The following is a 24,851-nucleotide window of genomic DNA, read 5'->3' as shown; positions in this document are numbered from 1 at the left end:
TTTATTGATGGAAAAACCTTGCTGGTGAACTCATGTATTTTATTTTTGAAAACGGTCCAGTTCTCATCCACCGTGCGGCCATCAAATTGGCTTAGGAAAGGGCCAAGAAAATTAGCTGCTTTAATATTATTAGCGTCAAAGTTTTCCCTATTGTAGTGTTAAATTTTTTTTTAACAATTGGTTTGAAGACAGGAGATATTCTGTTGAAAGAAAGACCCAGGTTATCGCTTAAGCCTGGTAAGCATGAAACATTGGTAACTATGTCAGGATGAGAGCATGAGATTAAGTCAAGGAGGTTAGCAGCGCTTTCCGAGATCCTAGTGTTAGGGAAAACAAAGAGCAGAGATCAAGAAAGCCGTTACTTTGCGAAGAAAATGGATAACAGTACAAAGGTTCAGTAGTCCAGCATATGCTGGGGAAGTTGAAATCCCCCAATAATATAATGGGGTTCGAAGGATGCCGCAAAGTAAGGGTGTTAAGCACATCGTGAAGCTCAGTGGTGAAAGTGGATGGGTAGGATGGAGCGTGGTAGTAAACAACAAACGTTATTCTACGGTAACTGATACCAACGCACCCACACACAACTTCTAGGTTACAGTGAAAGTGGACTTGATGACATTGCAGGGATTTTGAAATAGCGAGTAGTACGCCTCCGCCTTTGCGATCAGTGCGATCGCAACGGAAGATACGAAATCGAGACAAGTCAAAGATTTCACAATCTTGCACATGGGGTTGTAGCCACGTTTCCGTTAATGCAACAATACCAGCATTACAGCTATCGATGAGCGATTCAAGTTCCTCGCGTTTGCGAAACACACTTCTAGCGTTTGCAGCCAGCACGGAGGCTTGTGATGTTAAACATACGCCATTGCCCTTTGCACATTGCTATGTAGTAGGATGATGACAGAGATTGTCAGGTGCGCTTGCGTGATCTGGAACACCTATTTTAACTCGCTTAACGCTGTCACTGGTTGAATGATACATGAAACATTGTTTATCAATGAAAAGCTTGTTAAAACTTAGTTTAAATGAGGGGGAATTAGGCTGGTTTTTAACAAATTCGAGAAGCTTTTTTCGAGCGAGCCTTGTCGCAGGCGAGAAGTCATCAGTTACTGAAATGTTACTGCCTTTAAGCTGGCTGCGCGACGAAAGTATGCTCTCCTTAAGTTTGAAGTCTCTTAGTTTCATTACAACCGGAAGACACTTCGTATTTGAAAAAGTCTCGATTCAATGCGCCCGTTCAACTGAGTTTAGTGGCAAGGCATTTCCCATCGCTGACGACAGCTACTCCATAGTTCTGACATAGTTTGACTCATGGGAATCGGGTATGCCTTTATTTGTCTTCCAATTCGTCTTAGCGCGAGACTATGGTGCCCTGATGCTTTTTCAACCGTTCAGCACTGTCTTGATGTATGGCGATATATGTAACACCATAACAAGGCGCCATCTTTGCTGCATCACCACCCATACACAACTGCACCGGCACCAGCTCAAGCCGACCGAATGCTACCGCGGGGTATACACACACTGAGCTACGTGATGGGCCGGAAGTTGCAGCGGCCATGCATAAATACTGGTCCCTTAGAAATTGTGCACCGGTTCTTTCTCCATAGCACGGCGTCATCGTTGCTGCACCACCATCCATACACAAGTCCACCAGCACCAGCTAAAGCCGACGAGTTGCTACCGCGGGGGCACACCCTCTAAACTTCTAAATGAGCCGGAAGCGTGCAGCTCCCTTGCATAAATACTGTTCCGCTTATAAATAGTGCACTGGTTGCAAATCCAGCACATGGCTTCATCGTAGGTGCGCACCCATCCATACAAAACTTCAACGGCACCAGTTAGAAACGACCCGAGGCTACCACAGGGGACAAACCCACTTAGCTACTAAATGAGCCGGAAGGTTGCAGGTGCCTTGAGTAAATACTGGTTCCACAACAAATAGCGCACCCGTTGTAGCTCCGTAACACGGCGGCATCGTTGCAATACCACTATCCATACAAAACTGTACTGACAGCCTCTGAAGCCACCCAGACGCTACCGCGGGGGCATGCCCACTTAGCTACTGAATGGCTCGGAAGATTAAAGTGGCCTTGCGTAAATACTAGTCCCCATAGAAATGGTGCACCCATTGTAGCTCCGTAACATGGCGTCATCGTTCTTGCACCACGATTCACACACAACTGCACCGGCAGTAGCTGACGTCGACCAGTCGGTACCAGGGGGGACACGCACACTAAGCTAATATATGGGCCGGAAGTTTGCTGTTTCCTAGGGTAAATACTGGTCCGCATAGAAATTGTTCACCGATTGTAGCTCTATAACAAGGTGTCATCGTTGTTGTACCACGACCTACACAGAACTCCACCGGCACCAACTGAAGCCGAACAGACGCTACCACGGTGTACGCACCCACTAAGCTATTAACTGAGCCAGAAAGTTGCAGCTGCCTTGAGTAAATACTGGTCCCCGTAGAAATAGTGCGCCCATTGTAAGTCTATAACAGGGCGTCGTCGTTGCTGCACCATTATTCATATACAACTGCCCCAGCACCAGCTGAAGCCGACCAGACGCTACCTAACACGCTACTAGATGGGTCGGGAGTTTGCAGCCGCCTTGCATAAATACTGGCCCCAAAATAAATAGTGCGCCGGCTGTAGCTAAATAACACGGCGTCATCATTGCTGCGCCACCATCAATGCAGAACTGCACCGGCAACAGCTAAAGCCGACAAGACGCTACAGCGGGGGACGCGCCCAATTAATACTAAGTGGGCCGGAAGATTGCAGCTGCCTTTCATGAATACTGATCCCCATAGAAATAGTGGACCAGCTGTAGCTCCATAACACGGCATCATCGTTGCTGCACAATCATCCATGCAGAACCGCACCGCCAGTGATTGAAGCCGACCAGACGCTACCGCGGGGGACACGCCCACTTAGCTACTTAATGGGCCGGAAGTTTGCAGCCGCCATGCGTGTATGCTGGTCCGCATAGAAATAGGCACCGATTGCTGCTCCATAACACGGCGTAATCATTGCTGCACCACCATCCATACAAAACTGCACCGGCACCAACTGAAGTACACGAGACGCTACCACGGGGGACAAGCCCAGTTAGTACTAAATGGGCCAGAAGATTGCAGCAGCCTTTCGTGAATACTGGTTCCGATAGAAATAGTGCAGCGGTTGTAGCTCCATAACACAGCGTCATCGTTGTTGTACCACCATCCATACACAACTGCACCGCCACCAGCTGAAACAGACCAGACGCTACCATGGGGGACACGTCCAATTATTCACATTTACACTTTTTGTGCGCAAACAAACAGGGACGAAGAATAGCGGCAACACAAGGACGAGCGCTTTCTAACAGCTGCTTTTATTTTTGAAGAACTACTTACTTAAATACCCACAGAACTGCGCGATCTAGTGAACAGAGCACGCCTACAGCGCATATGGTAGCCGCTGATCTGCGCGATCAAGTCAAAAGAGCAACGCCAATATTACATATAACACTTGCGATAAAAAGACGTGGACAAAAGCCACCCGGTCATACTAAAAACAGCAAAGTGCATAAAACAACCACTTGCAATAAAATGCGTTAAAGATGTGATGATAGAAGAGAATTTTCTTTAACAATGAAACAGAAGGATAACTGATGCATTTTTCTTTTTTTTTCAATCCAGTATGCTTCTACGATTTCCCTAGCGGTTTGGTTCCTATGCCTGTACAAAATGTCTGTGCTAGTAACACAAGGGGAGCAAACATGTTCTTGGAAATGCATTGCCAAATGCGTACTAGGGCGACCTTTCAGGCTAGACAAGTGCTCCCTTATCCTAGTGTTAACGCAACTCCCAGTCTGCCCTACGTACACATGACCACACGTCATAGGAATCTGGTAAACAACGTTCTTCGCGCAAGCAACAAATTGGTTCTTGCGCGGATGTTTAACAGTGCATTCTTTCTGTACATCATCCTTACTTTCGAACTTCTTTTTAACCTTGGAACACACACTACCTATTTTGTTTTTTGCCGAAAACACCACTTTTACTTCATAACTGCCAGCCACCTTCTTAAGTCTGTGTGAAAGGCCGTGCACATACGGAATCACTGAAACATTGGAATCTCCACCCTTCTGCCTTTGATTCTTTGTGCATTGTCCTTTATCCTTGTTAAGTTCTTTCATTAGCCTAGCACACGTCGCCAGCATCACAGCGAGCGGGTACCCAGCCTTTCTCAACCTGTCAACTTGCTCAAAAAATGCAATCCTTACAGTGTGGTGACAGGACTTCAACAACGCCGACCGGAAACACGAAATGACTATTCCATTCTTCACAAGCCTGGAATGGTTTGAGGCATAGTTCATTAGCGGTTTTCCAGCTCGGGGTGAGAAAGACCAACACACGTGTTCCGGTAGGAATGTTAACTTGACATCAAGAAACTGTAGCTTATTATCTACCGGTACTTCCGAAGTAAATGTTAAGCCCTTTCCCAGAGAATTGAAGGCTTCTACAACCCTATTTCTGAAAGCACCCTTGTCTACAAGACAACCTAAAATCAAGTAGTCATCGACATATCTGTATACCTTACTTACTACACCTTCTAAATCTTTGGCCAACTCTCTGTCTATGCTTCCCAAAAAAATGCTACTTAGGATGGGAGCTACCCTTCACCCGATGCACACACCCCTTGCCTGTAAATACGTTTCACCACAGAACCCTACATGTGTATTCGCTAAATAAAAATGCAGAAGTTCAAGAAAGGATTCAACTGCCATGTCGCACGTGTTGCGGAATGACACCTCGTCATTCTCATTTGTTATGCAATCTTTAACACTGCACATTAGGGGCCCTTACGGTAAGGAATAGTAAAGATCTTGAACATCTATGCTGAATCCCCAGCTGCAGCTTGTACTATCTAATGCCAAACAATTCACAAGGGTTTCAGAGTTTTTCAGTAAGTATGGATCCTGCACTTCTAGCGAATTCAACATTTTTTGCAAGAACTCCGCGACCAGAACTTGCCAGAACACCATTTCTCGGACACCATTGGCCTAAACGGAATTGCGTCTTTTTACCACAAGTGTTATATGTAATATTGACGTTGCTCTTTTGACTTGATCGCGCAGATCAGCGGGTATTATATGAGCTGTAGGCGTGCTCTGTTCACTAGATCGCGCAGTTCTGTGGGTATTTAAGTAAGTAGTTCTTCAAAAATAAAACCAGTTGTTAGAAAGCGCTCGTCCTTGTGTTGCCCCTATTCTCCGTCCCTGTGTGCTTATATATATATGCTGTTGATGTTGTTGTACATATATATATATATATATATATATATATATATATATATATATATATATATATATATATATATATATATATATATATGCACCGCGTGGCGTGCAGCCTACCATCAGCTCCGCCACGTGCCCGGCGCCCCACACGTCACACACACACCCTTTTTTACACTTTGACACTCCTAATGTTCAAGCATTCCCAGCAGTTCATTATCGAAAAGTGATACAGACGGCAATTTGACGCAAGCGCCAGCCCTACACTTCATGTTATAGGCCCCCATTACCTCTCTCTCAGTGTTTCTTTTGCCTCTGCCGATACTATGCGCACTTGTTTGCATGACATTCGCGCTTCGTTACTGTTTCGAATTTGTAGCATCCTCGCCATAATGACGTGTCTTGGCTCCGCGCCAAAGTGAATTCTTGTTTTCTTTTACTCTGCGACGTGGTTTTCCCAAACAAACTGTCTAGCTAAAGGCAGCATTCTTGCTTGCCTGTGTCACTGACGTCGTGTAATTAAATGTGCGCGTTTACGCAACAACACCATTGTTTCCTAGTCAGCGCACTGAAATTAGGCTTCGAGTATTTAAGTTCGCGTATTCGGTCAGCACCGCGGCATCATAACGTACTTACTCATTTGAGTGAGCGAGCATATCTTGGTGGTGAAGGAAGGTGAGAGCTCTCGGGTGTAGAAAGCGCAGCTGCATTTCTGCATCTCCACCTCGATGAGGCACTTTTGAAAACACACCTGCGGCAGTGAGAGAGCAAGAAAGTACTGATAGTTGAGGCCGAACGTATTCCAGCAAAGATGTGAGCAAATAAATGAGTATAAGAATCCAAAACGAAGTTAACACCCTCAGGCACAAGTAGGTCTCTTGAAATATTGATGCCAACCCGACAAAGTCTACTTTGAATGCGCGCTGCCTTACAACTCAGGAAGAGTAACACAGAACAGAGAAACATACACCTATTACATTAAGAGATCTTATAAAATAGTTCAACAGTATCTTTACAATCTAACAAACATTGTTCAGAACTTCAAAACTGCCATGCTCATTTTGATTTATTGGCATCCGCTTTGAAAGGGGGTGGTGACGAACAGTTTCCTATAGCCTGTTTGAGTTACTCAAGTATGCTATACATGCTTTTCATTCGTGCATTTTTATATAACTCTCTTTAATAGATTTCGCCTTCCTCGAAACTTCTTTATCTACTTTGTACCGCACCGCTACCTGTGCTCGTAACAGATCCGGTTGTATCAATCTCAACCCTGCATTTTTACAGCGACGCTTAACACATCTGTCGCTCGATCCACTTGTTGTGTCATTGTGCAAAAATAACCTCTCTCCTGGGCCTATCCAAGGTGTAGTGCAATCGTAGGCTAAAAGTGAAGCGAAAGGTGTGCATATGCTTTCGAATAACAGATACAGCATCCAACATAGGTCGTTTCAATGCAGCAAAGCATAAACTACGTTTCGTGTCAACAAGATGAATGATAAGGTGGTCGTTAACAAGATGAAGCACAGAATAATTGATAACGACAGCCGCTTGTGAGCCGGGGCGTGATGTCAATACATATGTAAAATATAAAGTGCAGCTTTGTGATAGCACAGTTGTAACCCAGGACGTGACGCCAGTACCCCTATATATATATATATATATATATATATAGGGCCGCCGATAGGCCGCCGTTGGAATCTGCACCTGGCCACGGTTAACGTTAGAACGCCATCTAGTGAGGCGAGTCTAGCAGTGTTATTGGACGAATTAGAGGTTAGTAAATGGGATATAATAGGGCTCAGTGAGGTTAGGAGGACAAAAGAAGCATATACAGTGCTAAAAAGCGGGCATGTACTGTGTTACCGGGGCTTAGCGGAGAGACGAGAACTAGGAGTCGGATTCCTGATTAATAAGGAAATAGCTGGTAACATACAGGAATTCTATAGCACTAACGAGAGGGTGGCAGGTCTTGTTGTGAAACTTAATAAGAGGTACAAATTGAAGGTGGTACAAGTCTATGCCTCTACATGCAGTCATGATGACCAGGAAGTCGAAAGCTTTTATGAAGACAAAGTCAAAGTCAAAAGTCAAAACAAAGTCAAAGTAAAGTCAAAACAAAATACACTATACTGATGGGTGACTTCAATGCCAGGGTAGGCAAGAAGCAGGCTGGAGAAAAGCCAGTGGGGGAATATGGCATAGGCTCTAGGAATAGCAGAGGAGAATTATTAGTAGAGTTTGCAGAACAGAATAATATGCGGATAATGAATACCTTTTTCCGCAAGCGAGTTAGTCGAAAGTGGACGTGGATGAGCCCGAATGGTGAGACTAGAAATGAAATCGACTTCATAATCTGCGGGAACCCTGGCATCATACAAGATGTAGACGTGCTCGGCAAGGTACGCTGCAGTGACCATAGGATGGTAAGAACTCGAATTAGCCTAGACTTGAGGAGGGAACGGAAGAAACTTGTACACAAGAAGCCAATCAATGAGTTAGCGGTAAGAGGGAAACTAGAGGAATTCCAGATCAAGCAACAGAACAGGTATTCGGCTTTAACTTAGGAAGAGGACCTTAGTGTTGAAGCAATGAACGACAATCTCATGGGCATCATTAAGGAGTGCGCAATAGAAGTCGGTGGTAACGCCGTTAGACAGGAAACCAGTAAGCTATCGCAGCAGACGAAAGATCTGACCAAGAAAAGCCAATGTATGAAAGCCTCTAACCCTACAGCTAGAATAGAACTGGCAGAACTTTCTAAGTTAATCAACAAGCGTAAGACAGAGGACACCAGGAACTATAATATGGATAGAATTGAACAGGCTCTCAGGAATGGGGGAAGCCTAAAAACATTGAAGAAGAAACTAGGAATAGGCAAGAATCAGATGTGTGCATTAAGAGACAAAGCCGGCAATATCGTTACTAATATGGATGAGATAGTTAAGTGGCTGAGGAGTTCTATAGAGATTTATATAGTACCAGTGGCACCCACGACGATAGTGGAAGAAAGAATAGCCTAGAGGAATTCGAAATCCCACAGGTAACGCCAGAAGAAGTAAAGAAAGCTTTAGGAGCTATGCAAAGGGGGAAGGCAGCTGGGGAGGATCAGTTAATGGAGAATACCTTAGTAACTTGCAATTCGCTGATGATATTGTCTTGCTTAGTAACTCAGGGGAACAATTGCAATGCCTGCTCACTGACCTGGAGAGGCAAAGCAGACGGGTAGGTCTAAAAATTAATCTGCAGAAAACTAAAGTAATGTTTAACAGTCTTGGAAGAGAACAGCAGTTTTACACTGGAAGTGGTAAGGGAATACATCTACTTAGGGCAGGTAGTGACCACGGATCCGGATCATGAGACTGAAATAACCAGAAGAATAAGGACGGGCTGGGGTGCGTTTGGCAGGCATTCTCAAATCATGAACAGCGGGTTGCCACTATCCCTCAAAAGGAAAGTGTATAACAGCTGTGTGCTACCAGTACTCACATACGGGGCAGAAACCTGGAGGCTTACTAAAAGGGTTCTGCTGAAATGGAGGACGACGCAACGAGCGATGGAGAGAAGAATGATGGGTGTAACGTTAAGGGATAAGAAAAGAGCAGATTAGGTGAGGCAACAAACGCGGGAAATGACATCTTAGTTGAAATCAAGAAAAAGAAATGGGCATGGGCCGGACATGTAATGAGGAGGGAAGATAACCGATGGTCACTAAGGGTTACGGACTGGATTCCAAGGGATGGGAAGCGTAGTAGGGGGCGGCATAAAGTTAGGTGGGCGGATGACATGAAGACGTTTGCAGGGACAACATGGCCACAATTAGTACATGACCGGGGTAGTTGGAGAAGTATGGGAGAGGCCTTTGCCCTGCAGTGGGCAAAGGCTCTAAAGGCAAAGGCAATGGCAATATATATATATATATATATAGTGTAAAGCGGGCCTGCCTATCAAGTCATTGCATTTGTGCTGTGACACTGTTATGGGAATGCATCGCACACTGGGAACTCCTGAAGAGCAGTGTGCATACGAGTAGCAGCGAAGGGGACCAAGACGACAGAGTGAACGGCGTCAGGCTCATGCCACGGATGAACATCGTGTCCAGGACGCTCAGCGCAAGCGCCAAGCGCGGCAGGATGATGATTATGAATGTCATCAAGCCGAAAGTGCTCATTCGCTTGAAGGGTGTAAATTCTAACTTGAAGAAGAAAGTCCCCGACGCAGAGTTTTAATTTAGTTGCTCCGCGTGGGATTAACTTTGGTTCAAGTTTAAGTGTATATTTGTCTTGTCTCTGGCCTACTCTTTGTAGGCGCACGAACTAGTGGCGCCAGCCAAGTCGCAGGCCGTGAAAACTTCTTTGGCTAAAAATTAGGTGTAGTGCGAGTGAATGTTGCCATGTGAATAATTGCAAGCCACGCAACAGTGCGTAATCATTCTAGGTGTCGTTTACAGCTTCGTTGTTCGGCCACTTTTGCAGAGTCGAGTAGAGCCCAAGTTTCTTCCACAAATTCTCTAAACGTCTCTTGCTTATCTCGATTGCTGGCCGGTTGATCCTTCCGCCCACGGTGGCACCTTCTTATTGGGCGCGAGCGCCACCAATGGGCTTCGTTTGTTTTTGCATGCAGAGTTGGATCACAGGGCGCTCCTTTGCCTCGGGATTGAACGCGTAACTCGCAGGGAACATGCGCAGTATAGGAGGTATGTGGTGCATTTTCGTCCAGCATTACTTTGTCGCCTGCGTTGGCGATCGTATTAGAAGTAAAAAGACTACTTTGGCATCGGCACAATGCTAGGCCCTATAACGTGAAAGTATTCCAACATGTTATAATTCCAATCTCCTGACGTCAAGCTTGCGTAACCTCCGACGCAAGCACTGGGCGGCGACCCACCGGGTTGCCTGAAGATACCAGTCAAACGCTCTCCTATTTTATGGGATGTCCATTTTGTTTGCTTTAAAAAATAATAACATTGCCTGCACTGAGCGCTTGTCTTATGTAATTGGCTGAAAAAAGGCAAGGATCAACCTCAAGTGTAGAGAAATTCGTTGGGGCCGCTGTATGGATCGGCCCCAATGAATTTCTCTTTTAGTGCACTGCAGTGCACTAAAAATCAACAACCCGATGAAGAGGCTGGTGCCAGCGTTTGAAATTGGTCCCCTATGCCTTATTAGCGTGCGGTGGCTTGTCGAAAATCGCGGCGGCCTTTGACGGAAGGTAAAGAATGTCGCTAAAACACATTTTCAGCAAAGAATATTTGGCAGAGCGAGGTCGTAAATGGGCCGAAAGTGCTCAAAAACGTTGCACGGCCACGCAAAAAGTTTTATTCAAGGCAAATAAACGCATGCTCTCCGGCAGGTGCAAGTAGCCAGTGCCTGAGCTTTCGGGGGCAGCCATCTCTGATTCCTTTCCGCACGGGGCAGCCTGTGGCTAGTCAGAAAGAAATTCAGTTTTTTTCGGCATATTAATGCATCGTTAACGTGTACACGTAATTTTGAAGCGGTGAGCGGTGAGGCAGGTGAAGCGGGTGCAGCCCTAAAACTGTTGACCAATAGCCGAGGTCTAATGGAAAAAAGGTGTCGAATCAGAAATAACTATTTTTGTTTTGTTCTGTCAATTCATGCATAATCAGTGTATACACGTCATATGAGATGAGAAGCGATCGCGGTTTTCGTGACGTCACGTGACAGACAGGTGAAATAGGGGTGGTATAAAAAGTTTGTGATCAATCGCGGAGGGTTGATTGCAGAATTGGAATAGAAAAGTTTGGAATTCTTTTACTTTATAGCGCCCTCGCATGACACGCGTGGGTCGTCACGGATTACGCAGTCGATTCAGGGGCACAAGGTTTGTTTGGTCATTTTTAGGCGCATTGCTAAAAAAGGAAGGTTACGCCTAAATAACAGTGCATAAGATCTTATTTGCCATCCTTGTCGCGCTATGAAACCAATCTCAAGTCGCCGCGCCCTTGAACAACTTTGTGAGAAACGTCAGCGTTAAGACGCCAAGGCTTTCATTTCCTTGAGGAACTTAGCCGTTTAGCAATCAGTGACACGTGTTAATTATTTAACAGCAAATCGAATACGGATTGCTGATGACGGCAAGGCAGAAATACCTAACAAAATGGAGACGACTTCCACGGCATGATGTAAAAATACAACCACTTGCGCAATAAGAACTTCACCGTGTGTTATATTCTTCTGGTTGTTTCCCGCGCTGAACGCAGGAAACTGCGCCGAGTCTCATCCACCATGGTGGTTTTGTGGCTTTAGCGTTGCACTACTAAGCCAGACAAAATGGAATCAAGTCCCGCACATCCAGCTTTATTTTGACACGAGGGTTCAGTTCGCGTGATTTCCACCACGCGGCGTACTGATCTTAAGCTTTTCAAACTTCCCGCGGTGACGCGGGGATGACACCAACAAAACAGAAATAAAATAATTAAAAGCTATGCCTGCGCAACGAACTTCGCAACAACGCTTGTCCCGCCAGCGTTCAGTTCAGTTCAGTTTATTGTCCTTAAAAACCACCGGAGGGGGTATTACTTAAGGGGTGGGTTTAACATATGTTCCACATTTGGTACACTTCATAAGTTATATTCAAAGTGATCAATAACACTCTGTAGGAATGAAGACAGGCAAGTGATGCTAACAATGTCAGCAGGAAGGCCGTTCCAGTCTTTAGCTGCTCGAGGAATGAACGAGGCGGAAAAATGAGTGGTTCAGGCACATGGGCGTTGTCAGGATTGGGGCTTAATCCCATCGTCCGTGGTCCTTTGCCAAGATTGGAGTACGGCATGAATTCGGAGGTAGCTGGCCCATGCCGTCGTCCAACTTATTTACGCTGAGATCGTTGATGAAGTGAAGAACTGCTTCTCATCGAGAACGAGGAAAAGGGTTTATTTACAGAAATTAAATCAGTCTAACATGACTGCTTGAGAAAAAGAGTATTAGTCCAACAGGACTGCATGAGAGAAGTGACTCAGTCTAACATGACTGCTCAAGAGAAGTGACTCAGTCTAACATGACTGCTCAAGAAGAGTGTGTCCTCAGCATTCGCACAACCACAGTTTTTATACACTCGATCCGCCGGTCCTACGACGCGGCGACTGTTCGTATACACATCACCAACTCGTAGCTGCTCTGAAGATCAGTTTACGTACACAAAGGCAACCGCGCTCTGATGCCCGACGACGGCGTTGGCGGGGGTGCCGAAGCGTGAGACGCACCAAAATACGTTGTCCCCACGGCAGCTTGTCCAGCGTTTCAAATCAGCTCCGCGTTGGGGAACTCCGGAATCATTGTTCACGCACCGAACTAGTTCCGTCACAATGTCGAAGGGGCTGGAGGAAGGCGGCGGATTCCAACGCAAAGGCCGCTTCTTTGAACGCCTCCCAGCTGCAGCGACGGAGATGGAGAGGTGCGCATCTTGCACCCCTTGTCGTAATCGGGTGGCAAGGTGGCAATCTTGCTTCGAAGCTCGCCATTCTTGACAGCGCCTCCATGGGCCGGAAAGTCTCGACTGTCTAGCGCTGACAACCGCTAGGCAGGAAGAGAACGGCTGCTGGTCAGGGGGGGATTGATGTCTTGGCTCGCAGCGACCACTTGTGCATTGATGTCACCGCCCCAAAACATCCAACAAGGACAGGCAACTGCAAAATGAACCCCACAACACGGCTCTGCGCCGAGATGACGTGCATTGGCTCTCACTTTAGACTCGCTAGGCTTCAAAAAACAGCAACAACAACATAAGTGCAGAAACAAAAAAATGCTACATTTCACTATGCCAATTTCTGAAGCAAATTCCTGCTGAAAAATTCAGCAATTAATGGAGGGAATTCTGCTGAATGAGAGGGGATTTTCTTCGCCTAAAGAAAAGCTAACACTATTAACCCTAAAATTTAGGCGGGACCCTCAAACGCAGAATTCAAATTAGCCTGCTCAAACCATCCGCATTGCTATGCATCTTTCCCTTCTTATATCTAACGGAGAAGTTGTACTCTTGGAGAGTGAGGCTCCATCGGAGCAAGCGGCCGTTTTTGTGTGACATTTGATTGAGCCACGTCAGAGGACAGTGGTCGGTCTCGAAGATGAACTTCGCTCCGTACAAGTAACACGACAACTTCTGGGCGGCCCAAACCAAACAAGCGCATTCCTTCTCTGAAGCGCTGTAGGCTTCCTCTCTTACATTTAGTTTACGGCTGGCGTAGAGGATTGGATGCTCCTCGTTATCGTCGCCGACCTGACTAAGTACCACGCCCATACCTCTGTCGCTTGCGTCGCATTGAACTATGAATTCCTTTGTGTAGTCTGGCGCGCGAAGCACAGGGCGAGAAACCAATAGCGTTTTCAAACTTTGAAAAGCGTTCTCTTTGTCCTTATCCCAGTGTACGTTACTCGGTGCTCCCTTTCGGAGGGCGTCTGTTAATGGACTTGCCAATTGCGAGTAATTCGGAATGTACCGTTGATAGTACCCCACAAGTCCCAAAAATGAACGAAGGTCCGTTTTCGGGCGCGGCTGGGAAAATTCTCCAATCGTAGCTATTTTCAGCTCAGCCGGCCGTCTCATGTCCTGACCGACAACATGGCCCAGATAAGTAACCTGCGAACAACCAAACCTACCCTTTTCCGCTTTCATCGTTAAGTCGACTTTAAACGTACGAAGCCTCGCATTCTTGTCGTAATAGAATTTGGCGTTCCTTTGAGCTATTTCCATGTTCTTTCCGACTAGTTCTTGGGTTGCGCTTAGCCGTTCCAGTGAATTTAGCACGTATTCAACCACTGTTGAACTCTCCCCTCTTTCCTCCCACATCTCTCTTAACATTCTCAGTGGAGACCGGAGTGTCCTCCCATACACTAGTTCTGCTGGTGAGAACCCTGTCGCCTCATGTGGAACCGTTCGCAAAGCAAACAAAGTTGCGGGCAGACAGTTCTCCCAGTCCTCCTTGTGCTCGTAACAGAGCGCACGCAAAACTCGCTTAAGCACCGAATGCCACCTCCCTACACTGTTTGACTGAGGGTGATAGACAGAACTGTGTATTAACTTTACCCCGCACTTTTGCAAGAATGTGGAAGTCAGTGCGCTCGTGAATACTGACCCTTGATCTGCCTGAATTTCGGCTGGAAACCCAACTCGTGCAAACACTGTCAAAAGCGCGTCTACTACTTCGGTGGAGCTGAGCTCTTTCAAAGGGATTGCTTCTGGAAACTTGGTGGCCGGACACAGCATGGTAAACAAGTACCTGTAGCCTGATTTTGTTTTTGGAAGAGGCCCTACCGTGTCTATTACAAGTCGTCTGAAAGGCTCTGTTATTAAGGGCACTACCTTCAGTGGAGCTTTCCAAGTCTCTCCTGGTTTACCAGAACGCTGGCAGGCGTCGCATGATCTTACAAAGTTTTCTACATCTTTGAAACAGCCAGGCCAGTAGTATTCCATAAGCAATCTTTCCTTTGATTTGTTTATGCCTAGGTGGCCGGACCACCCATTTCCATGACAAAGACTCAAAAGGTCCTCCCTATACTTAGTAGGTATGACTAACTGATCTAAAATCCTACCCTTTCGATCTCTGTAATGCCGATACAACAATCCTCCTCTCTCATGTATCTTTACGTTGCGCCTAGCAATGCCTTCTTTAGCTGTGTCACGTAATTTAGCTAAGCTCTCATCATTCTTTTGCTCAGCTGCCAGTGACTCTCTATCCACGCGTAAGAGTTGATCAAAGTTCTTTGAGGCCGGTGATAATAACGACCCTGTCTCGCTTGTGAGCGCGTCTGCTTGCTCTTCCTGCAGGCTAGAACTCTGACACTCTAGTGCTACGCTCTCATTGAGCTGGTCAGCTGGCAGGCTCTCCTCAACTGTTCTTTTGTCCCTCGGGCCTAGCTCGGATTCGGGTATTGAAGTTATCCCCTTTTCTGCTTCCGCTGGAGGAGCTTGAGCATTTTCAGCCGAAAGCGCCGCGATCTTACGAGCTTGGCCTCGGGTCAATGCCTGTACTATGCCCTCTCCCAGTTTGAGCCCTCTGTCACGCAGTAACTGATTCGAACGATTCGAAAAGATGTAGGGATACTGCAGTGACAAAAATTTGGAAACTGCAGCCTCAGTCTCTAGCTCCCCGAATGGTCCACTGATTTTGACTTTGGCCATGGGCAGACACACGCTGTGCTCTTCTACAACCTGTTTTATCCATGCTACTTCTCCGGTGAAGTCATCTACCATCACGTAAGACGGATGGACAATGTCCAGCGTGGCGGCACTGTCTCTTAGCACTCGGCATGGTTTTCCATTAACTTGCAGGTCGTGGAGATATGGACTTAAAAGTTCCATATTCTCATCTTTTTCCTCTACGTAGGAAAAAACTACGCTAGACTTCTCGCAGTTTACAGCTATATGTCCCAGTTTGTGGCATTTGTAACAGCGAATTGGTCTAACAGATTCGAATTTTCTTTTCTGTTCTTTTTGTGCGGTTTCTCCGTTAAGTTTCTCCTCGCTCTTTTCTGCGGGCTTTTCCACCATGTCTACAGGCTCGGATCGTCTAGTTTGCGCACCCTTTTTGAACGGAAATGGTTTCCGCGGTCCATTTCGACCGTCCCAGTTTCCCTCCTCGGCGTTCAACTTTCTACGGGTTGCGTACTCTTCGGCTAATTCAGCCGCCCTTTCCACAGTGTTTACATTACCTCTGTCTTGCACCCACAGTTTCACAGCTTGGGGGATGGTTTTGTAAAACTGCTCTAGACACATGCATTCAATGATCATGTCTCTGCTGTCGTAGGCTTCCGCGCTTTTAAGCCACTCGACTAGGTTGGCCTTTAAGCTATATGCAAACTCCGGATAGCCCTCGCTATCTTTCTTGCCTGTGCTACTAAACCTTTGCCGAAAAGCTTCGGCTGAAAGGCGGTATTTCTTCAGGAGACTAGCCTTAACTTTTGCATAATCATATGCATCCTGCACACTTAGTCTGGCGATTACTTCCGCCGCCTCACACGGCAACATAGACAGCAACCGCTGTTGCCATGTACTCGGGCCGAAGTTCATCTTCTCGCAAGTCCTTTCAAAATTGCTTAGGAACAAGCCTATGTCGGTCCCGACCTCAAATGGCTTTAATAGCCTGTCCATGCGGTACGATTCTGCCTCACTTGATCGTCCCAGAGCGCCTTCACTTCCTTGAGACATCTCCAAACGTTTGCTTTCAAGTTCCAGTTGCATTTTTCTTAACTCGCGATCTTTATCGCGTTCCTCTCTCTCTTGTTCTTTTCTCTCTCGTTCTTCTCTCTTTTTCAGAAGTTCAAACCCCATTTCAATTTCTTCCTCACTGGCCTTTTCGGAAATTAGCTCCAATAATTCCGATTTGAGCATTTCCTTGCGTACATCTAGGCCCAGTTCCTCACCAACAATCAACAACTCGTCTCTCAGCAGTGTCCTTACTCCATGACTGCTGCTTTACTGCCTTGATTCAGCTCTCTAAATCTAGCTAGTAAAACACAACCTAGCTAACACACAACAATCTAGCTTCCTTACTGTTCTAAACAGAACAACCACAAAATGAAGCCTAGAGAGTCAAAGCAAAAACCAAGCACTCACCACAGATACAGCACCATGTCGCAAAGTCCATCTCACCGCTGTCAGCCAGTTGTCAGGATTGGGGCTTAATCCCATCGTCCGTGGTCCTTTGCCAAGATTGGAGTACGGCATGAATTCGGAGGTAGCTGGCCCATGCCGTCGTCCAACTTATTTACGCTGAGATCGTTGATGAAGTGAAGAACTGCTTCTCATCGAGAACGAGGAAAAGGGTTTATTTACAGAAATTAAATCAGTCTAACATGACTGCTTGAGAAAAAGAGTATTAGTCCAACAGGACTGCATGAGAGAAGTGACTCAGTCTAACATGACTGCTCAAGAGAAGTGACTCAGTCTAACATGACTGCTCAAGAAGAGTGTGTCCTCAGCATTCGCACAACCACAGTTTTTATACACTCGATCCGCCAGTCCTACGACGCGGCGACTGTTCGTTTACACATCACCAACTCGCAGCTGCTCTGAAGATCAGTTTACGTACACAAAGGCAACCGCGCTCTGATGCCCGACGACGGCGTTGGCGGGGGTGCCGAAGCGTGAGACGCACCAAAATACGTTGTCCCCACGGCAGCTTGTCCAGCGTTTCAAATCAGCTCCGCGTTGGGGAACTCCGGAATCATTGTTCACGCACCGAACTAGTTCCGTCACAATGTCGAAGGGGCTGGAGGAAGGCGGCGGATTCCAACGCAAAGGCCGCTTCTTTGAACGCCTCCCAGCTGCAGCGACGGAGATGGAGAGGTGCGCGTCTTGCACCCCTTGTCGTAATCGGGTGGCAAGGTGGCAATCTTGCTTCGAAGCTCGCCATTCTTGACAGCGTGCGACTTGCCGCGGATGACTGGTGCGGTGAGAGATGCGTGCCGCAGGAACGATGTATGGCGCATGATGAAGGGTACTGAAAACAAACTTGTGATAGAGCTCAAGACTAGCAATGCGTCGGCGATTAGATAGTAATGTTAGTACGGATTGTGTTTTAAGTGCGGAAAGACTGACATCATATGAATATTGTGAGTGAATGAACCTAGTAGCGCGGTTCTGAACAGATTCAAGTGAGGTGATAAGACATGTTTGGTGCGGGCTCCAGATGGCAGATGCATATTCAAATTTTGGCTGAACAAGGGATTTGTAGGCAAGCAGTTTTATATTTTGAGGTGCCTGGCGGAGATTACGTTTTAAAAACCTAGTATTTTATTAGAAGGTGATATGATGTTAGAAATATGTTCATGCCAAGACAGATCATTACATACAGTGACACCTAGGTATTTATAGGACTCTGCTAGTTCGAGAGGCATGCTTCTAATTTGGTAGGGAAATATCAGGGGATTACTGCTACGAGTGAAAGACATAACTTTCCATTTTTGTACATTAAGTTTCACTAACCAATCGTCACACCATGTTAGTATGTTCCGTCTTCGTGATAAAGCGTAGCCGCTCGTCGCCTGGAAATTACTTATCGTCCGAAGAGCGTTTAGTCGCGACGACCGATGATTGATTCTGGGAATTAGATATGGTTTTTTTTCTTTTTGATGCTACGGAGTAAACAAGCTCGGGTAACCGGTAGATGCACTCCGTGGCAGCCTTTCTTCAGTCGGCACACAGTTTGAGCGTCCGAATATGGTACATCGTCTACGAAAGATACCGTCGTGGACGGCTTTTGCTTTTGACCTATCCATTTCGTTAGGATGCCCACAAATATTTCCCTAGGGACTTTGCTATTTGCACTTATGGCCCACCGCAGCAGTTAAAAATCGAGATGTTCTAAATATTAAGATATTAACACGAATATGTTGGTTTTGCACATTGAGACAAAATGCATGACACAAGAATTGAGCAAGCTGTCTCAGTGTCGTCGTCCGTTAGCATGCTATGGCCGAAGCTGCTCGCAATATTACATCTCATTTACTAGCCACTGGACCAGGTACACCTTTGGGTACACAATATATAGTACTTGCAGTTAGTTCCCAACGAAGTCTCCTGTCACTGTTATCCACGTGCGTGAAGGAACAACGCTATTTAAAATTATTGTGCAGTAATAAATGCGCCATTTGTCGGTTCTCCAAATTGCCTACCATGTCGCCGTTCCACCTTTATAATTGAGCCGCAATGTAGGCTACCAGATATCGAATGCCATAAAGGCTACCTACATACTCAAAGACTTCGCGCGCAACTTCTGACACTTAGTTGTATTCAAAAGTTGTGGGACTGCCAAGGACATCCTTAAAGAATGTTCAATAATAAATTGGGGGGTATTACGTGTCGAAACCATGATCTGATCATGAAGCACACCGTAGTGGGGCCTAAACCTAAGTAAACGGGTGTTCTCGTATTTCATATCCATCAAAATACGGTTGCCATGGCTGGGATTCAATCTCGTGACCTCATAATTAGTAGCCGAACCCCATAGCCACTAAGCAACTACGGCGGATAGGGAATGTTGTCATTTCGAGGAAGGTGACAGTCAGCACGTGAGACAATTTGTTCCCATCCTAATTTCCCCAGAATTGGTACCAGCCGTTGAAGAATGACACCGTAGAGTGCAGTGTATTTATTTGATGCATTCCATGTCCAATATTTCAGACCCGAATCACCTTGGAACGATTTACGACCAGGCATCTCGCTTATACGTGCAGTCACCTGACAGCTGCCGGGCGCTGGCGTCGGCCGCACGACCTACTTGACCTCACTTCAACACTTGCCGACAATCTCACCTTATTTCGCAACATCGTGTTTTAGCTGCATTGCTTCAACACCCAATTTATTTGTGCCAAAATTTGGCCACCCTGTCAGCGTAATGTTTTTTTTTATTTTTAGGTCGCCTTTTATATTTGAGCTAATGCTATCCTGAGATTTTCAGTGGTTTCACCTTTCCCAAAATGGCCGCATCTTGTTGGCCTCTGTTCATATTTTGGAGGGTTTTTAATAGACGTTGAAAGCATAGCACAGCCCCCTGACCACGCTGCTCAAAAAGTAATTTTATTTTCGTGAGGTCTTGTGCAACCTTCTGCCATCTTGCCGTTCAGCAACATTTGATTTCTCTGTCACTTGTACCCCATTGTGACGACTACGATTCCACGGAAGTTGGCAACGATGAAATGGCCATTTCATTCTCACTGTCAACCTAAACTCTCTTGACATCAGTACAGTTAATGAATGCTAATTTCTTGAAATAATTCTTGACTCAAACTTAAAATTTACGAAGCATATCGCCTATTTGAAGCTCAAGATTTCTCCCGGTATTAGAATTTTACTTAAAACTATATATTATTTTAGCAAACCAACATTGCTAAACTTGTATTATTTTTTTTTTCACGGCCATCTCAATTATTGCATTCCAGCATGGGGTAACACATATCCAACACATATAGCACCACTACAACATTTGCAGAATCAGGTCATCCGGATATTGTTGTTCAGCTCATTCAGCTGCAGTACTTCTGATATGCTTCTCAACCACAGAATACCTTCAGTAAAAAATCATGTTAAATATAAATTATTCGTTATGTTATTTAAGGTAACAGGTACTTCTCCTCCAGTAAATTTATTTTCTCAGGCTATTTGGTTAACTTGAACCGCACAAGATTTGCAGCTAAGAACAATTTCTTATTGCCACTAATACATACTAATTATGGAAAACAATCTGGATATTTCGCAGCATTATCTACTTGGAACAGCCTCCCACTAGATGTCAAGCTCTCTTCGTCTTTAGGTGTCTTCAAGAAAACTTCACTCACTTTTCTACTGGATGGCCAAAATAATCCACATATCTAAGCTATTCACTTCACTCCTGCTCATTTCCTTTTCATTTGTCATTTTCTTTAGTTTTTTTCTGATTTGTAGCCATGATGAGTATTTTTGGTATGTTCTGTTGCAAATGCCTTTAACTACTGTTTTAATTCCACGACTACCTATTGAATTTGTATTATTTTGCACTTTACCAGAATCACTTTGTATAACCTTCCACTTAGTGTCTACTGTATTGCAGTTTTATGCGATGTATTACCTATAATATGTATATTTTCTGACAGGAGGTCCCCTTTCAGCCACAAGCTCTGGGACCTACTTCTGTACACTTGTGTACGCATGTATGCCTCCTCCTTATTAAACAAATAAACTGAAACTGAAACTGAATCCATGGAATGAAAGCCGTTTAAATCAATTCTACCGTGGATACGACAGCCGCTTTTGCTTACTGCGAATGAGAATATTGCATTAATGAGCGCCATTCCTAACATATAATTTCACAGCCTAAAGATCACGCGTACCACACACACTGTACGAATCGTTCTACGCGATGCTTTGTTTGTTGCTTGCTTTGATTGACGTTAATTAGAGGTAATGCTGACTGCCAATGTGTGGTTTCTTCTGCGCATAGTGCAATACAAGAGTAGTGAGTTGATGGCCAAGTGTTACCTAGCATGCACTACTGCTCTTTGTCTGTGTAGTACACAACATACAGGGAGCCGTGTTTGCTTGAGGCGTTGTTGTGCGTCATTGTTTGTAACCTGTGAGAGGGTTGAGCATTGTGATTGCTTCATCGCATCGCGGCAAACGTGTTGGCAGAATTATGGTGATCTACGTGCAAAACCACTATCGGATTATGAGGCACTCCATAGTGGCATACTACGGATTAACTTTGATACCCTGGTGCTCTTTAACGGGATTCTAAATCAATGTTCACGACCGTTTTTGTAGTTGATTCCCGTACAAATCTGCATCCCGCAGCGGGGATCGAACCCTCGACCTCCCGAAATGCCATAGCCGTCAAGCTCCCGCGATGGGCACAGAAGTCGTGATTTGACGTGCGAGCACTTCAGTAGTGTCACCTATAACCTGCCGTAATTAATTGCGGCTTTGCGGCTTGACGCCCTGCGTCAGTTGTCCACTTTACAAAATTGCAGGGTGTTTATTTTTTAGAAATAGCAGAAACGCACAGTACCGCGCCTTCAGATGGCCCGCAACCACTGCCGTGTCTATAGCAGTAGTGTTTCGTTATCTTTACACGTCACCTTGTCCTTGTCCCATCTTTCCCTCCAGTCTGAGAACTGCGAGCGAAGAATGGCAAGGCTGTTATTCACTCGTTTCGCGAATACCCCGGTTTTACGCATTCTCCACCTCTTCTCTCTGCCCCCTCTCTGCCATTCTATCTACCTCTCTTGAGCGCTTGCATGTTAGGATAAGAGGAAGCGCTGCACTTTCTTCAATGCTTTTTGCGGGGGGGTCACGGATAATTGCAGCTGTCAAGAGGCTTATGTGACGACAGCCAGGGAGCTCCACAGGGCACTATGCACATGTGACCCGATAGAAAGGTCCACACGAGTTTCTTGCGCCGCTTTTCCTCTTTTCCACGCTCTTTTCATGTATATGCATGCCATGAACCTTTAAAAATGATGTCTCTTTAAATGTTGTCTGTCCTTGAAATATTTTGAAATGTTCACTTTAAAAATGTTGTCTCTCTTGGCGTACAGTGGCGTGGTGTCTTGGCGTCACCGCGTTCTTTGTGGTGTTTATAGGCTGCGAGGCCAACTGGCCGGCTTGCCCATAAGGTTTTCTGCCTTCAAGAGTCACCTTATCCTGTTGCAAGGACGCGAATTGTCTATGGAGTTTACTACAGGCTTACAAAATTTTTGTTTCATCCGGTTCATTTCTTGCGCCCTCCACAGCGATACTGCTGAAGTACTTCCTTTTTACTTTACTGCATAACTAAGTGAACTTGTTTTCGAATTATATTCCCCAATGATGTTACATTGTTGCTATTATTGTCGTACGCGGTCTACACACAGTACTCAGGCACCCTCTAATAAAATTGTTTCAGTTTTTGAATTATTACACCCGCCATTGCGATTAAATAAGGTAACTTGAACTCATTTTCTCAGAAGTAAACACTGACGTCATCCTGAACAAAATCCACAAGCGCTTTTGCGCTCGATCTTTTGATGCCCCTATTCGCAAGCTTTTGTTTGGGGGGAGAGGCGTGGTGATCTTGTACCGTAGAAACGTCCCCCAGACATCTCTGATGTACTCGTTTTTATTCTCAAGCACCGAATGTAAATTGTTATTGCCGTAACTCCATGATGTTCTGGTGGCAGGCCACCATGGCGTGTCGCGCAAGTATGACCACGGCGATTCATTTAGGTTAGCATATACTATGTTGTGCGTCATACTTCGCAACAGGCAATTTTAAACTATGGCAGAGCTCGAAGAGGCCGTCCAGCTTATTGGGCCTTTTTCTTCTGTTTGTTCCCGAAAAGTGTGTGCCTTTCGCTGTGGTTACAAATGTGCCCAACGGTATGCTACCCCTCAAGCCTTTCTGGTGACCTGAGCAACTAAAGTCGCAGGATTTCTGCAACACGGCGTTGTCGTTCAATAGGGCTATCGTCAAATACTTTTCGCGGATTTTGCTCACCACTACTACAGCCCTCCAGTGTCGTCTGTTACACTACCCGCTCGTGCTAAACACAACGCAAACACGCAACGACCTTAATGAAGTATGAATTACAGGTTATTTGGTAAGATTGGTTGCGCTTTGTAGACGATCACAAGGAAAAAAAAAGAAACAGGCGCAAACTAGTCTGCGCCTGTTCCGTTTTCTTCCTTGCGATCGTCTACAAAGCGCAAGCAATCTTTCCAAATACAATGAACCAACTTGCCCAAGAACGCGTCCTGCTAAATTACACGCTAGATGACATGCTGTCGGTTTACATTTCCGCTGATTACCGGGATAGGAGCGTCGTCGTGTCTTTTGGTAACATTATTGGTCTGCAGCTTCGCTGTACAACACCGCTCATTATTCATCACTTTTTTTTTTGTCGACAGGAGCCTACTGTATTTCCTCTGAATATACGTTCGGCTTCATGTGTGACCTTGAGCGCCTGCTTAATCTGTTGCGATGACCGTGACCGTTGTCGTCAGGCTGCTGCCTCATTCTGAGCTTCGCCATCACCAGGGAGCACAGAAAGCTCCGACATTCGAGCCTATGTATTCGCAGCATTCTGCATTTGGGAGCTGGGCACGCTAACCATTACGTTACCACCCCCCCCCCCCACTTCCACTTTCGGTGTATCGATCTGAATTCCTACTTCTCATTTTCATTGCGAACGCAGGCCGAATGGACGCAGAAATGCAAAAGTAAAGATTACTTGAGCCGCTAGCAGACACATGGCCTTAACTTTGGCAGGCTACTCTCACTGAAGCGCATGTAGGCTTGCGGCTGCGTGCAGATCGTCGCCTTAGCTTTGTTGTAAATTTGTTTTCACTTACTCCTTTCGGGTAAAAGTGAAACGCTGGACAAAAATGAGACGTACCATTGTATTCCTTTTCGTGATTTCTAGGTTTAAACCACAAACGTTCATTCCTTACTTTAAAGCAGCAACTGCTTTATCATGAGCGGCTTGAACGCTCATTTACACAAATAGTCATTTCTTAAGAAATGGCATAAGGATACTACATGTCGAGGTCATGTCGCTGCCAATACGTGCCGGCACTACGTATCGACGAAAGGCCATCACACTGCCTGTGCACCCGGATGGTTACTGGATGATGAAAACAAAACATACGACTGTTTTTCAGTTCTCGCAACCTATTATACAAGAACACAAGGCACCTGCTACGATGACACATTTTTTTCGATAACAGTGACACACAACGGAAGATTGATATAGTTCTTGAAAGGGTTTATATTTCATTTTTCATCGCAGAATCACAAGCGCAGGGAGCACCGCGCGTATGCTGCGGCCACGTAGCGTAGCCACGCTCTTTTTCCTCTAGCAATACGGCCGCCGGCGCCTTCACGCGCTTCCATAGGCGGCGGCTGGGACTAACACTCCAGAATTTTAAGTATATAGCCTCCATGCAGAGAAACAACAGCATAGTTGCTAATATGTTGTTGGCTTGGATATGTTTGGCATGAAACCCAAGACGGCACCCTGTCTTCTAAAAGCATTTTTATGTGTGCGTTCGCGTCTCTGTCTTGAAGGGACGCGCCCCGTAACATCATCCTA

The 24,851-nt window shown here is 45.7% G+C and overlaps 1 protein-coding gene across 1 annotated transcript in view; it reads right to left on the bottom strand.

Moving 5' to 3' along the window:
• The window catches only part of LOC135919109 (uncharacterized), a 374,349-nt gene that overhangs the window by 111,619 nt on the left and 237,879 nt on the right, over positions 1–24,851 (bottom strand). Inside the window, exon 3 of the mRNA XM_070538765.1 lies at positions 5,929–6,043. Coding sequence (XP_070394866.1) covers positions 5,929–6,043 — 115 coding nt within the window. The remainder of the gene's footprint in view (positions 1–5,928; positions 6,044–24,851) is intronic.

Source organism: Dermacentor albipictus, chromosome 1, assembly GCF_038994185.2.
Source record: "Dermacentor albipictus isolate Rhodes 1998 colony chromosome 1, USDA_Dalb.pri_finalv2, whole genome shotgun sequence".
Taxonomy (NCBI): Eukaryota; Metazoa; Arthropoda; class Arachnida; order Ixodida; family Ixodidae; genus Dermacentor; species Dermacentor albipictus.
This window is presented reverse-complemented; position numbering and strand designations above follow the sequence as displayed.